Source organism: Anneissia japonica, unplaced genomic scaffold (genome assembly GCF_011630105.1).
Source record: "Anneissia japonica isolate Jap-2015-1 unplaced genomic scaffold, ASM1163010v1 scaffold284953_len930413_cov181, whole genome shotgun sequence".
Classification (NCBI taxonomy): Eukaryota; Metazoa; Echinodermata; class Crinoidea; order Comatulida; family Comatulidae; genus Anneissia; species Anneissia japonica.
This window is the reverse complement of record NW_022746987.1, coordinates 109,130-126,338: the sequence shown is the minus strand read 5'-3', so window position 1 is coordinate 126,338 and position 17,209 is coordinate 109,130. Positions and strand designations below refer to the sequence as shown.

The window sequence follows — 17,209 nt, the reverse complement described above, 5'->3', positions numbered from 1 at the left end:
ATAAATATTGTCTTTTAGAGGCTGTTCAAATATAGTTTAGAGCTCACACTCGAAACAACATTTTTGAGTATCGCATTCATAAGACGTGTTACCCGGTTCCAAAATACAAAAATGAAAGCGCAAATCAGGACTTTGATTGTAATTCTCGCAATTTCAGGTAAGCTAAACATGACTAAAATATTATGTTTTCAAGCGTTTAACATTGGCGGTATAGCCAACCCATACGATTTTTATTTTAAAGATACTGTCTCTTAAAATCTGGAAAATTTAGAAATTTCACTTAAACAAATGAGCAGATCTTTCAAAGGGTCAGATAAGTTAGTTGCCTCGGCCACACCCTTTTTGGACAGTAAAAAAAAAGTGGGGGGGGGAGGGGGAAGAAAAAAATGATAGCCAAAAACGCCTCAGAAGTTATTTTTGGGCGTCTAGAAAACAAAAGTTTCCAGGGGACATGCCTCCTGATCCCATAGTGTAGTGTTATCTCGATCGGCCCCACTTTCGGCTCCCCCATTCGCCACCCCACCCCATGCGCATGCATACATCCTACGTAACAAAGTATGTAATTTCCCCCCCCCCCTCTCTCTTTTGTAGGTTTATCCCACTTTTAATTGTCAATTCTATACATTCTTCAATAAACAGAGCATGCATCACCAATAAACACGGCTAATTTGACATAATATGAAAATACAATTGTGACATAAAAACGTGTTTTTTTTTTCCAAATATATACAAATGTAAAGATTGTAACTTCTAAAACCATTTTCTCATATTTCTGTGTTATAAAAAGTGCACTGAAAGAGGGATATTGTTCCACAATAAAATATACATGTATAACAATTGAAAACAAATAACCGACATGTTTCCCGTCTATATTAATGTTTTTAAAGGATAGCTTCTATTCCAAACCTGTTAATACTTATACCAGGGAACAGTGAATTTAGACCCGAGCTTTGTTTCAGCAGGGAACAGTGAAATTACACTGTTCCCTGGTTTTAGTTCAACGAAATAAGAGATCTTTATCTTCAACCACGTTACTGTTCATTTGTCTGTCATGTGTAAAGCCTATTTTTAGTGAGAACTAAATTGTGTAATAGATTAAGGTTCAGTTGTTGAGTTTAGACTATTACACAATTTAGTTCTCACTAAATTGTGTGTTTAAGCTGGTTTAAGTTTGTTTTCCTCTAGGCCCTATGTTTTTAATATCATTCTTTACTTAATTATGTCCTTACAAGCATCATTCAGGTACGTTACCTTTAAGAACTCTCTTGTAACCACAACAAAAATTATTATCGCCTTAGGCTTTCAAGCGTAATACAAGTTAGTCGTCCGAATCATTAAAACATAAATAAATATTTACGGCAGCTACCAATTCAATAATGAATATTTCCATGACAACAAAAACATTAGCAGCAGTACAGGAAGTTATTGTTTAATTTTAAAGCCGTTTAACAAATAGTCATAGCGCCCTCAAATTCGTACATTTTAATATTTTTATCTTATATTTTATAGAATATATAAATCGCTTTTTACCTGTTTATTTTTACTATTTTTTAAAACTTTTAATGTTTTTGAATTGCTATTGTCGATAAAAATGTTTTTTACTTTCGAAAACCATGTTTTACAAGCTTCTAAGAGTACTTGAGCTTTTCATTTCATTTTCTTCTAATCTTAACCTTGTAACTCTTGTTAGTGGCGGATCCAGGAACTCAAAATAGAGAGGGCCCGGGGAGGTACTTTTACAGATGGAGGATCTATACCACCTCAGCTCTACCATGGTTGGGGCTGAGGTAAAAAAACTTGTGTTTATGGCACTTCTAGATGGCCGGAAATTGCACTCTTGGACTTTAAATTTAAATATAATTTTCATAATACCTCCATTTAAAAAAAAATTGAACAATTTAGGGGGCCGACTGGGCCCCCTTTGAATCAGCCACTGCTTGTATACTTTTAGTTCAATGAATACATTCTTTTGTTCAATTGTTAATTTTGTTATACAAGTTACTTGAGAAGCATTCCTTGTTATGCGTGTACAACAGCACTATCAAATTTTATTCCATTCACCTATTTATATTTATTATGTTCGTTTTAAATTAATGCACTCTTTATATCCTTTTCTTAGCTTCGGGAGCTTTCCTATGCTACGATTGCTCGTACCCGACTACTGATAACTGCAAAAATTCTGAAATAGAATCAAGTAGTGGGCTAACCACCAATTGCTCTACGTATTGCAAGGTATATAGGTTTGGTACTACAATTTTTAGTATAATTAATTTTGTGAAATAACAGAAATGGTTTAATAATAAAACAGAGAAAGACGATAGCAATAATTATGATAATAATAGTATGATTTTCAACAGATAAAACATCACTGGGATGATAATAGTATATGATTTTTATATTATAAATATAACAGGAAAAACCTACCACCAGTTGGGATGATAATAGTGTATGATTGTCATATTATAATGATAACAGGTATAAACTACCTGTTGTGTGTGTGTGTGTGTGTGTGTGTGTGTGTGTGTGTGTGTGTGTGTGTGTGTGTGTGTGTGTGTGTGTGTGTGTGTGTGTGTGTGTGTGTGTGTGTGTGTGTGTGTGTGTGTGTGTGTGTGTGTGTGTGTGTGTGTGTGTGTGTGTGTGTGTATATGTAGTAAGTTCCTAAATTATTATACTGTCTCTTTCCAATTAAAGAATAATTTTGGGACCGAAGACTTCATGGACTTTCGCTGCACTGGTCTTTTATTTGAAAAATTATTATTAGAAAAATAAAAGGTAGCTGCTGGCTTGGGGCCGCAGAAAGGTGTTTTTTAAATGGAGTGGTTTTTTAATTACAGAGAGACATGTGCATGGATTGATTGATTATGTCACCCTACCCGGGTGACTACCGTATTAATCTACAGTTGTTTTTATTTTTTTTAACAGAAAGAGGAAGGATACCTTCTTGGTACTCTTGTCTCTCTTACGCGAAGTTGTTCGAGTACGTGCACTGAGTCAGACGCGTGCGAAGACAATGCCAATACCGGCACGTGCACATATTGCTGTAAATCCGATGAATGCAACGCATCAAGTCACGTCACCGGGACCATTTTTGTCACAGTTATCAGCTGGTGCGCAGCCTTCGTGTTCCAGATAAAATAAGCCATAGGCCTATGCCTCCTGTGTCTGAAGTTGAACATGCAAATCGATTTTCTCTGATGTGTGTGTGTATGTAGTTTAGTACAACATAAACAATTTTACATTTGCAGCCCGGGATGGTGTGTCCGGTGGTGAATAGTTTTAATTTCTTATATTATTTATTATCATTAAGTTTTTTACTCGTAGCCGATACTTGAAATGCTATTTATTAAAAAAATAGTTTTTGTTTACAAAGAATGCTGAATACTGCCGTGTCGATTTTGTAATCGTAGATTAGTAAATATAGATATAATAGTCTGACGTCATCATTTACATTAAAGGGGGTGTCAATCAAACTAAACAACTGACCATTCAGAATTAAACATAACAACCAGTAAAATGTGCAGGTGCCGCAAGACCCAAGTAGTGTTTACTTATGTTTACAATGCCATTTTGTGGGACCTTAGCAACAAGATCCAAGGGGCGGGGCTTATCAGAAAGGTCTATTACTGTATCCATATTTGGAATTCTGTGGTTGGCTTTGATGCAACAGTGTCATGTAATTCTTCTAACTGTGAATGTTATAATGAAGGCACGACAATTAACCGCACATAATGCCAGAAAGAAAGCAAATGCTTTTATGTGTGTTTAGCCAAGAAAACACGACAACAACACGAGTGATGACGTATAATCAAGCTCATGTCTATGATACAATACTTTCGATTTTACATTGTATAGTGTAGTAATACATTAGGGCAAATTTAATTGTAGTTGCATTTATATAACATAACCTGCACACTAACGATATTTTATGTCGGATCATTAATGAATAATAACTAATAAATAAATTGTAATTATTAAACTCAGATTTATAAATAGGCCTAATCGCCAACTGTCACTTACTTCTTTGAATGCAGTAAATTATGTTTTTCTTTTTCCCTCTTTTCGTTTTGATTATAATTTGATTAATATATAAATATAAAAACATGTTTGTGTTATGTTAGTGTACATACGCATGTATGTAATGTATGTGAATTTATTATATAGGCCTCTATATACATATACATATATTATATATGTTTTAGTTTTTATTATTATTATTTTATTATTATTATTATTATTATTATTATTATTATTGTCTACTAATACAAACACTACTATTATTGCTATATATTAGTATTTTATCAAATGTGGGACAACGATCGTCCTAATTTTTTACTAGGACATATCCAAAAAAAATCAGGCGCTGTAGTTAGTTTTCTCTCTGTACTAAATTGGGTTTGGTTTTGGTGTGTTGAATGCGGAGAATTAATCGGGGGTGAGGGAGGACGATTTAAATGGATAAATAAATAATACGGTAGTATATAAAGATTCAAATTTTCTTATAGGCCTGATATGGCTTTTTTCTTACACTGTATTCCGTCACCTTACGTCCCTCTCCATGGCTCGATATATTTGTTTAATTGAATGTATTTTCTAAGATTTTTAAAACGGATCTAAGGTTTGTGCAATGATATGCTGACTAATTTCCAATATGGACGCCTGTTGGAAACGCGTCATGTCTGCAACGGAAACGACTTGAAGTAAAATAAAACGCACTCTCACCTGTCAAGGATGTTCACTGATACACAGGTTACAAGTGAAACGCGATCACGTCAAATAGCTACAATAGCAAGAACCGCTGTGATAACAACGATAACACCATAACAACCAGAATAACAGCAATCATATTAATACTGAAATTGATGACAAAAATATCAATAATAACTATAATAATAGAAAATTGTTTTTAGCGTTCAATAACAATAATCATTATTAATGATGTCACAAACACTTGCAACAAAAATAACAACATCGGATATGAAATCCCAAAGATACTTTACTGGCCCAGTTGGCTAGATATATGCGTCCTGCATAGACAGCAGAAGGTTCCGGTTCGAATCTCGGTTGGGACTGTAACACCCACTAATGTAACAATCAACCACTAACGTAACATTAACCACTGCTGTAACAAAAATCAACCACTGTATCTGTATGTTGTATCATATTATATAACTTTTATATATTCATGAAAACAAATACAGTATTATTTTATTTACACTCGTTCAATCAAAAGATTATTTTACACAAGTTCGTAACAAAACTAATAGGTTTATTGAAATATAAGGGTAAAAATGTCAACTTTGAGTTGGCACTTCATTCGAAACAAACCAGAGTCTTTCAACCTGTAATGAAATGTGGAATATTGTGTTAATTAATCATCATTGACCTCATTATATTTATCGTCAGTATCGCCATGATGGTTATCATAATCATTACCATCCGACATCCTCCTCATCATTTTCGTCGTGTTTTTGCCACCGTCATCCCCATCGTCATCCCTTTCACTGTAAAAATTGCAACATTACCATACTATTATTATTAATATTAATATTATTCATAATATTATTATAATTATAATCATAGAAATAACCATATTGTAATAATTTTTTAATTTAATTGATAATAAAAATAATGTTATCAATAATAGGCCTAATTGCATTTATTATTATTATTATTATTATTATTATTATTATTATTATTGCTTTTAAATATTAGGCCTATATTTATATAGGTAAATAATATTTACATCGCACGTCCTTTTACTATACACGTAGCTAAGCTCATGAGAATTCAGCTTATATTTAATTTTTTATTTTAACTAAGAAAGCAGATGATATAATGTTCTTCTTAGAAGCATGAGTATGTTAACAAGTTATTGCTTATCTTCATAAGTGCCTTAAATCCTCAGAATTAGGTCTTTGAGCTTCGCCTCTCCACTTCCTCAATCCTACATAATTATCGAATCCAACCGAGAATTCGGAAATTCATAACACAAATTTTTTATTTTTAGGTTTTCAGCATCGAAGCTAAAAGTCTGGAAAATGTCAAATCACCTGATATAAATGCCCCAGAAATCGATAGAAAATCTAACACCAGGGGAATGCCCTACTAGTTCTCTGGTTGGTAATAATGATAACAATCGAATTTTTCTGGAAATGGTTAATTTATTGTCTTTAAAATACTCAAAACATTCAGTGATTCATTAAGTGGCGCTATTCACTAATTGACTTATGTTTGTGTTAAGGTAATAGAGTTGATCAATCAATATTAATCAATCAATATTCAATCAATCATCAATCAATCATAAGTTGAGCGGCAACTTTAATTATTTAAAATACAATGTTGATGAACTAGTAAGTTATTAGATTTCATTTTGGAAAAATGGAAAAAAATGTTGAAATATTTTTTCTTGCTAATTTAAAAGACGCATAATTAATACCGTTCTTATATAGGCCTATTTGACACTAGGCAGTGGCGCTTTTAAGGGTGCCCAGCCGCATTCCGACCCCACCCCCACAATTTTTTTAAATAAAAAAAAAATAGAGATAAAAAGAAAGAGATATTTAAGATTTGTGACTGAGTGTTAATAACGTATTTGATCAATTTATACTGAATGATTAATTTAATTGCTTACCGTAATTTATATTTAAAGGGTTTTCATTGATTTTACCATTTGAGAGTTATATCTTGAATGAGCTGGCAGGAGTGGCGCAAGGATTTGCCCAAAGGGGTAGTCCGAGGTTCCCGACGGAAGGGAGAGGGGTGGCGATGCCCCGACGAGTTGGCAGATTTCCCCGACGAGAGCAAAGTTGGCGTGGTCGAACGTCACTTCAAATGCCTTTAAAGTGGTTCAGGGGGCCCCGAAAATTCTGAAAATGTTGGGGTTTCAAAGGCTTATTTAATCGATTTTAGAGTCTACTAATATGTAGAAAATACATTATTTTTTCTCCCCGACAAATTGTGGTTTTTCTCCCAGATGGAGGAAGGGGTCTCTCCTCTGGTCTGCTGGCTCACCCCATATGAGCTAGTAATCAGAAAGATATTTTCTGTGAACTGTCAACTGAGACAAAACGAAATTTTTCGTTCATGTTTTAATGTAATGTTTAGGGTCATTTACAGTACTACTATATGATAGTTCTAATAGGTGCATGCGTGTACACAGGTAGTTTAAGTCACAATTATCGACTGCGTCTTTCGTTAATGTTAATCATATTGAAGATTGTTTTGCATTGCATCATCATCATCATCATCATCATTCTTATTATTCTTATTATTATTATTATTATTAGTAGTAGTAGTAGTAGTAGTAGTAGTAATAGTGGTAGTAGTGGTAGTAGTAGTAGTAGTAGCAGTAGTAGTAATGCCATATATTGAAATGGGGGAGTTGATGGTGGGGGGGAGGGCACGAAGTTGAATTGGGGAGGGGATCGATGAACAGTTGATGGGTGCTAATTCCCAAAATAAGGTGATTTTAGGTGATTTTTAACTACTTGACCGTGATTATGGGGGGGGGGCGAAAGGGGGTGCGAGTATTTTTTGGAGGGGAGTGCCCCCCCCCCCTATCGCACCCCTTGATACGCCACTGGGTAATACACAACTTCAGATTATGTGTTGAACTTTCATTTACGTAGGCCTACTTGCAAATGACATGTGTAATGCAATTTTAGCGGATATTGGCCCTCAATGGCATTTGCAGCAATAAATACATTAAAGTGAATTTTAAAAAGTACACGTCCCGGATCTAGTGACTTCCATGTGGGAAAATAAATTATCCCTGCTTTCACATTTTTTTCCCCGAATAAATAAGTTACATTGTAGGCCTATTGTAAACCCATAATAAAAGCTTTACATACTTGAGTACTGGTATCCCCGCCCCCACATTTTCACAAATGCTTATGCAATTATGTACTACTGTATTAATTATAATTTATTGTTGAAATACACGCTTACTTGATTAATAAAAAAAAAATTGACTACGTCCTTCTCCTAGATTACTGAATTGTAATTTCGAAATTTTGTCAATAAAATATTTTTGTTTATTCGTAAAGGTGTGTCTCCAAAGTTTATTTTTGGATTCTATGTATACTCTTTGTCTGTGTTGTTTATTCATTTTCACCTACAGTACCATCTCTTCTCTCTAGCTTTATCTCACCTATTGTTTTGACTGTTAGTAGTGGGCCAGCTAAATGCAAAACAGCAATGGTACCTGTCTCTTATACACATCTAGATGTGTATAAGAGACAGGTACTACTGTATTAATTATAATTTATTGTTGAAATACACGCTTACTTGATTAATAAAAAAAAATTGACTACGTGGTTTTTTTTTTTTTTTTTGTTTTTTTTTTATTCATCTTCAAAAGACATGACAAACAAAGATTTCAAAGCAAAAAAAGTACCGTACATTACAATATTAAAGTGTTGTTTATAAGCAGAAATGGGAAAAAAAACTAGAATAAAATTAAGCCTAAATTTAATCTTTCAAATTATTTTAAAGGTAGTTTTGTAAGGTTCACATTAAAAAATTAAAGATATGCCTTAATTACATTTAAATCGGTTTATTACATTGTTGCAGGACAATCTCAGGTCCCCAAGGAGGAGGGAAAAACGTATAACAATTTCGATGTCACACGTAGGCCTACGCGATATTAACAACAGAATTGGACAAAGTTTATTTCAGGTCACTTTTTCAAGGATACTGATCCGTAGGAAGAGACGTCATTTTGCCGGGAGTATTAATTTTGCATTTTACAGGCTAAGCATAATTCAACCAATCACAATGCGCGATGTACAGCTTGGTAATGTTGAATACTGAAATTTATTTGTATTATTTCATTCTGTTTGTTGACTTTGTTTTGGGAACTTAACGGCGCTGTGCCTACAACTAGTATATTGTCATCGATTATGGAACGATTATGGATATCTCTTTGTTTTCTTGTTATAGCAGCTATTGCTGTCAACAGGTGAGTACGGATAGCTGGTGACCCGAGTACCTTAGATAGAAAATCAATGAAAGCATGTTAATGATTGCCGCTTCTCTTTTTTGAAACATTTAACGTGCGCCAGGTTATGTCAGTAAAAACTGGTCAAATATTACGATTATAATATTTTCTTTTATTATTAGAACCCACTTAAACCTTTATATTACTTTTAATATACCTTAGTCGTCAAAAAGTGTTATGAGATCAACATTATGGCTTATATAGATCAATTGCAAAACATTCTAGGCCTATGAATCACATTCACAACCTCATGTTTGTCATTACGCGTTCGCTGATTCTGTTGCTTTCGCTACCGTCCATGATAATTGGAAACTAAGTAACCTATGCCTACAGAAATGAAAGTTCCCTTAGATTAGTAATTAATAAAGCTAATAGTACAGTCATCGGTAACACTCTATATAACACTTTCCGTTGGATTGTGAAAATAATGCAATTAAAGTCTTTGTAATAAAAGATGAATCATATAAGTCCAGTCCAGTATAAAAACATTTGCGTTGGTAGGCTTGTCTGACTTAATGATACAACCAGGGAGTGATACCACTCAATTATCGTGTACTTTATCAATGAATCAAATAAATCTTTAAAAAAAAATGAATTGTATGTTCATTTAAATCTCGCATACCCGAATGTCAAAAACATTTTACCTTTTCTGTTACTGTCTTCTATAGAAGGTAATAATAATAATAAAATAATATTATTAATAGGCCTACAATAATAATAATAATGATAATAATAATAATAATAATAGTAGTAGTAATAATAATAATAATAATAATAATAATAATAATAATAATAATAATAATAATAATAATAATAATAATAATAATAATAATAATAATAATAATACTTAGTAGCTCACATTGATGTTAAACATTTGTAAGAGAACCAAAAATAACCTATGTCTCCATCGGGATTCGAATCGAAGACCTTCGAAACCCGTTTGGATACTCTACTGACTGAGCTATATTGTACTACTTCAGTTCTTAGCCAATTGGCATATAAAAATATAATAACTGAGAACGTTTCTATTAAATTACAGCACTTTCTGGCTCAAAATTAGGAACCTTCTCCTAGATTACTGAATTGTAATTTCGAAATTTTGTCAATAAAATATTTTTGTTTATTCGTAAAGGTGTGTCTCCAAAGTTTATTTTTGGATTCTATGTATACTCTTTGTCTGTGTTGTTTATTCATTTTCACCTACAGTACCATCTCTTCTCTCTAGCTTTATCTCACCTATTGTTTTGACTGTTAGTAGTGGGCCAGCTAAATGCAAAACAGCAATGGTACTATCTCAATAGAGTGCTCAACAAAACAAATGTTAAGGAGCTATAATAAGCTAAATCAATCTGCATACAATGTTGTTTCGTACTTTAAGGACTCATCAGTGCGTTATCTCGCAAACGATTTTCCTTGGCCAGTTGTACATGTAGGTTATGATTACGGTGAGCTGTTCTGTCTGCTATTATTTCTGTTTGGCTCTATTATAATTATAAGTTTATATATACATATATATATATATATATATATATATATACATATATATATAATATGCCTATATAATATATAGCAGCTAGGCCAAGTTAAATGTAAATGCAAGTACTGTATATGGGCGGCTATTTATCACATTTGTATTGTAAAATACTCATAATAATCATCACTGTTTTTCTTTTCACTAAGGACAATAACAAAATAATTTTCATTTGGAAGGCTAATACTTAAATAACCCAGGTGGCGCCAGGACTTGCCCGACGGGGGCTTAAGATGTCTCCGACGGGGGGTGGTGGCCAATGTCCCCGACGATCGAGCGAAATGGGCGTTGTTAGATTTTGGACGTCGCTCAAATTCTCATTTAATCGAGTTTAGAGTGTACACTATGTAAAAAACACATTTTCTCTCCGACAATTTTTTTTCTTCCCGACGGGGGTGGGGCTCTCCCCGAAGTGACTACCCCACTAGCACCACCCCTGAACTAGTCTCTCCTTTAAACTCCTGATATAGGCCTAAAGTTCCAGACTTGGTGAACACATTGTACAGTCTTTCTAGACATTATCCCCAATTGTATTGGCTGAAACAGACTTATTATTAAATCTTCGTTGAGACTTGGCATGCATTTGTATTTTTTTCATTAAATAAAGCAGACTGGTCTTTTAGATTTAATTAAGATTGTACTTTTGAATAATGATTTATAGCATAAAGACGTATGAGATCACAGGGATCTGCAGGTGTCTGATGATAATATTCCCGCCAAGCATGTAAATCTTCAGACGAGAAGAGACATTCTTTTGGTCTAAATGAAATAGAATGTTCTGTCCATGACAGGCACCAATGTCGGTTATAAACAGAAAAAAAGTAGACCCAATAGTTTTTGTGTTTATTAATTGGCTAATTGACTAAGCTTGAAAATTAGAGCAAGGCCTATCATTCTAATCACCACCGTTTTAATTATTTTACCAAGCATTATGACAATAAATAACATTTATTAAAGTTAAGCAATGCTGTATGTTGATATTTGATATGTTGAGACGGTTAGGCTTGGGCATTAAAACTATTTCATTGTGGCCTAGCAAAGGGACGATACATAAACCTACATTGTAAAATTATATTGCTATAGTGTGTAGAAAAAACTTTAAAAAGTACGGTAGGTCTTATGACTAAAAAGCTTTAATTCCCACAAATTTTGATGATGCTGCAAGCTTCGACAAGCACAGAATGAAAAACACAGGATGTTTAAATTTCCAATGGATAAAGAATCATTAAAGGTCCTAGTATAAATCGTACAAAAATAATTATTCCTCTATTAAATGGTACTGTATTTCATTAAACGCAATAGAGACAACTGATACACATTTCATAATGATACAAACACTATACGCACGTTATCTCGCAAACGATTTTCCTACATGTAGGTTATGATTGCCGGTAAGCTGTTCTGTCTGCTATTATTTCTGTTTGGCTCTATTGTAATTATAAGTTTTCGGTAAACATAGGACGGCTTTGGGATAAACTATTATATTATGTCAAAATATGCAAAGATGTTTAGAGGATATTTTATTAGTTTAATTCAATTTTTATTCAACTTAGGAAGTTCACAGTAGGCGCATGTGTGATTAAGACCACATGTCGCTATAAAAAAGAAGTACAGTAGACCTAAACGTATTCATGTTGTGGAAGTAAAAACATGTTTGTGTTGTATTTTAAAATTCTGTTCAAGATATTGAGAAGGAAATATGCCTACGTCCTGTTAAATATCCTAAGTCTGCTTTGAATCTAAGTGAACTTTATAGACAATGCTATCTGTTAGTTTTGCACTCTTCCTGCGATACATCGTTGGCTTCTTTTATTATTTTGAGGAGGTTTATATTGGCCAGTAGCCCAAGCCACTTAGCCAGGTAGCGAACAACCGCTAATCTTCCCATGAATAGATACCCGGGCTCAAAAGCTCTTCCAAAGACAACTACTAAACACACCCGATGAACTCAACCAGAGCATTCGGCTAAAAAGATAGGCCTCAACCCTATAAATTCTCACTTTTAGTAGACCTATGTTAAAAAGTTCTTTAACAAGCCAAATCGGATCCGAGTGGTTGGTCTCACACAGGACTTGTCTGTTCGCTGCTTAACACTGAGGCCGGGCACTCGCTCCGGCCGACGAGATTCTATGGAGCACGAAACCCCTCGACGCGCACGCAATGGATCGTTTTTCATGGTGATCCGTTCACACCGCTACGGAAAAATCAGTAGACGGCGTCGAGTCGTAGCGGGAGTGGAGTTGGATTCGTCCTACAGTACGACGCGGTGGGTTCCCGGTTCTGTTCCCAAAGAAAGTTCTCCTTGAAAGCTTGCACTTCATTCCTATGTAGTGAAACACTGATGAATCCAGGGGATCCACTAGTACAGTATATTATACCTACAATGAGTCAGGGTACACACAGTGGTTATACCCATGTTGGACCACTGAGTCACAATTTCTACAACAGGACAAATTCACCGGTGTGCTTTTTATTATAAAGAATTATCAGCAACTTTCAGTTGTTTGGATACAATTCAAAATATATTCACTTGGTAATCGAATAATTTTAAAATTTTGGCAAGAAGGTCTAGATCAAAATTGTGATAGGCCTACTCGCCTTCTCGGAACCTTATCTCTCATGCAATGTCTCTCCTTCATGACATTATTTGGCTTCAAATCAGGATTTTGACCAACGTTTTCTTGTCGAAGTACCAAAATGAATGATCAATCATTATACGTATTGTTTACATTTTAAATGTATATACAGTAGGCCTACTATGATTATTACGGTATTGATCATACGTCATATGACTAGTACTTCGGAGTCGTACGACCGCCTACCGAAGCCTTTTTTTCCGTTCTCGTGAGTTTGGCGACGCGACGTCGTCCGTTGGTTGTCGGTTGCAGTCTACAGTAAATAGATTGCGTCATAAACAAGAACCGTTTCGGAACCGTGGCGCGTGCCATTCATGGGCAAGTGTCCATTCAATACATGACATAAATGCATACAAAACAATATTAATTAAAATACTGTAATCTGTAATAATGTATTTCGGTATAAAAGACATCATCCCACCCTATTCGAACTATGTATCTTAGGGTAGGAACGTCACTCAGCTCAACTATGGTATAAAATGGTCCGCATATTGTACCATTTCCCTAATCACTATGTATCCTGGGTTAAGGACTTTCACTCCACTAAGATCCCAATGACCTTAATACCAGTACATTACATGTAGACCTACATATTTTTGTCAGATTAATCCAAAGTTAAATAACTCGTCTAGTTTGTAATTGCTTCATTCATATAAAACAAAATTAAATTAATTTTTTACGGAAATCATTTAAATTATATAAGGTGAAAATGATTTATGGTTTTCAAAAACTGGCATCCGTCATTCAAGTAATTCAATCAGAGATATTACTGTAGATGATACTTTTAGAAAAGCCAAAAAACAAGAAAATTCTGGCGTAATTCCAATCGAAAAGGTCAGTCGCAGAGAATGTTCAGGTACAACAGGAAACGTTATTTTGTAGATGAACCTAATTCTACTTGAGAATATATTCATAGGTGTGATTTGCACTTTTTTAAGATCTCTTCACCCTCCTTTGGGTCCATGGCAGATAAAACCCTTTGAAGCATTGGTATGTCTTTGGCTTCAAAGCATTCTTTAACCTCCTGTTTGGGGAAGAGAAAAAAATAGGAAGTCCACTTTCTGTCTCTTATACACATCTAGATGTGTATAAGAGACAGACATTTAGCTGTGCCCATAATATTAGGACAACTTTTTTTTTCTTTTCAAAAGAGTTGGTCATCGGATTTGTTGGGATGCAATTGATTTAAGTTTCAGAACCTGTCAGATTAGTGGGCTGACTAGAAAAATATTCGGTTTTTTTTTCAAACCAGTGAGTAATTACTCTGCCTCCGGCGTGTATATAATGACTCTGGCCAATGATGGATCCAATTCAAGTTAGAAAAATTCAACTGAATTCAGTCTTATACATGAGTCATGGGGTTAAATGGCGGGAGAAATGACTAAATGTATCCCCATGGAATAGTTGTCTGCTTTGAAATCTCGAGAGATATAACCATTATAGACAAACGTGTATCACGATAATATCTGATATAAGACTTGAATTATAATCCACACACCTTATAATTATTATAATTATTTTGACGTCATCATCAAAACCAGGGTCAAAACTTCCATTAAGGCAAATGTAGAATACTGTACAAGAATCTATTGGTTCGAAGTTTATAAAGAGTTGAACAGTTCCGCAGAGCTCCGCCCCTTGGTTATTGTTGCGAATTCCACGAGCATAAACGTAGGTAAACCACTTGCGTTTATGGGACAACACGTTTGAGTTGAGAGACAAGCGCGTATTCATGTCCCTAAAACCGGTCACTCACTGCCCCCGCCCGACGGTCGTCAGCCGACGCGATTTTATGTAGGACGCAACGCGGCGACTCCTTTTTAATGACGATCTGTTCAGACGGCCACGGAAAATCAACAGACGGCGCCGCGTCGTCAGCGCACACAGCGAACGGAGTTGGATTCGTCGTGTGACGGTCGTACGACCATCGTATACGACGCAGTGAGTACCCGGCTATAGTTTGACACTCCGCCAAAAGTTTCATTGTGTGTGCGCATTATAGATGTAAATTACCGTACGCGTTTTGCATGCATCTAAGCAAATCATGAACGGAGAATTCAGAATGTTTATATTTTAAACATTATACGGTTAAGCAGGCTTGAAATTATTGTTTTTTTACGTCAAATCTCCAGAATACCGCTTCAAGACTAGACAACGTTTTTGGAAATAATAAGCTTAGAAACTTATCATAAATAAAATATTTTAATTGCAATTTTCTTTCAGTGTGTCTGCAATGTTTCTTCCGAAAAGTAATAAATTCCGATGTAGTTTATGTGAGGACAAAGACATGTTAAGGTGTGCTGACTTGAAGTGTCCGCTCGGTTCTACTCCTGTTATGGATACATGCGGTCGCTGTAAAATATGCGGAAAGGTAAAGTGAAGTATTCAGGGCCGGATCTAGAGATGTCCGAAAAGGGTGGGGGCTTGGGGATCGAGAGACAACACTAGGGGCCATGAGAATTTTTTTTAACGCCCGGAAATAATGTAACCTCTGAGGCGTTTTGGGTGACCTTTCTTTTTTTTCTTACTTTCCAAAAAGGGGGAGGGGGTGTGCCCCCTCCAAATCCTTCCCTGTCATTACGTTCTTGCAATGAAAACGCGAGACAAACAATTGCTACAGTTATTTCATTTATGATATCAAACTATTTGTCTGAAAATATCATAGTAAAATATGTAAAAATGATACTATCGATCCCAGTTGTAATGATGATGATAATGATAATGATAACTATGATAATGTTAATGATAAATAATATTTATATTGATATGTAATGAGGCTAACAGGAACGTATGCTAATGATATGATGATGCCGATGTTGTGGAGGTGATGCTGACAATGGTGATTATGTGATGCTGATAATGGTGATTATCCTCTGATATATTGATTATGAAATATCAATTTTAGAGAGCAGCTTAGCTCAGTCTGCTAAACTGGTGGTAGCCACGGTGTGTGCGCTGAACCATGGAGATCTCTAGGTCCCCGGTTCAATTCCCATCGCTGCTCTCCTTGTGTTTTAGATTAGGGCTGAAATGCAAGTTAAGACAGCGCACCGTCTTTCGGATGAGACGTTTAAGCCGTTGGTCCCGTGTGCATTATGACACGTGTGTACGTTAAAGAACGCAGTACGCTATTCGGAAAAGAGTCTCCCGGTGTACTGCCCGATCACCATCAGAAGGACCCCACTGGAAATAAGTCTTCTTTAGACTTTCGTGGGTTATCCTTGTGTTTACACCAAATCAATCCATCCATCTATCCAACTCCTTTCTTATTTTGTTCTCACTAATTATTTTATACAATCTGTAAGATGTACTATTATTTTATTATGACGTATCATATTAATATATGACAATGAATTTGGTTGGTATGTTTGGATACTTTTTGAAACATTATTTCTATTATATATAATATTGTAGACGGAGCAAGAGGAATGTGGGGGCGTCTGCAATATGTTTGGTTTTTGTTCTGAAGGTCTTCAATGCTACACCGGTCCACTGGACACTCACAAGAAAGTCGATGTACGCATGATTGCAGAGAAGTTCACAAATGCGGGCAAATGTATGAAACCATCGGGTAAGTTGTGACAAAAGATGGGTAGGCTGGAGTGTGTGACATAGGACGGTTGGCATACAGTAGTTCATCCACCACAAAAAATGATACCAGACATTCATTCATTCATACATACATTAATCAATCAATCAATCGTTCCATTTATATGGCGCCATTCCAACAGTCGTTGCTGTGGTGCAGTTCTACAAAAGAGATTAATTTAAAAAAAAAAGATGCGTCTTGAGTAGTGACTTAACTCAAGTGAAAGTAATTGTTTAATGTTCGGAGAAAGTTTATTCCAGAGTCTTGGTGTAAATTAACACATAAATCACTGAAACTTCATAATAAAAGTATAGAATGATATTGTAATTTCATAAAATTGATAACAATTTACAAATGTACAAGGAATGGAAGTGTAACAGCTTCGTTAAAAAAGTCTAAAAATTGTGAAACGTTTTAAGATTTGATGTATACTGTATATATACGCTCCCGTTATT

General features: G+C 34.9%; 2 protein-coding genes across 2 annotated transcripts; both read left to right on the top strand.

Moving 5' to 3' along the window:
- On the top strand, positions 1-4,491 carry LOC117120348 (omega-scoloptoxin(05)-Ssm1a-like). The gene is made up of 3 exons (XM_033265375.1): positions 1-157; positions 2,120-2,232; positions 2,923-4,491. Exons 1-3 carry the CDS (start codon positions 112-114, stop codon positions 3,136-3,138), a joined length of 375 nt encoding a protein of 124 aa, XP_033121266.1. The 5' UTR covers positions 1-111; the 3' UTR covers positions 3,139-4,491.
- A 4,237-nt stretch (positions 4,492-8,728) lies between these two features.
- Positions 8,729-16,736, top strand: LOC117120347 (insulin-like growth factor-binding protein 2-A; the record flags this gene model as incomplete). Its single annotated transcript, XM_033265374.1, is given in 3 exon segments — positions 8,729-8,959; positions 15,389-15,536; positions 16,580-16,736. Coding segments are annotated over 3 exon segments (364 nt in total), but the record flags the coding sequence as incomplete, so codon positions are not given.
- Positions 16,737-17,209: the final 473 nt, after the last annotated feature.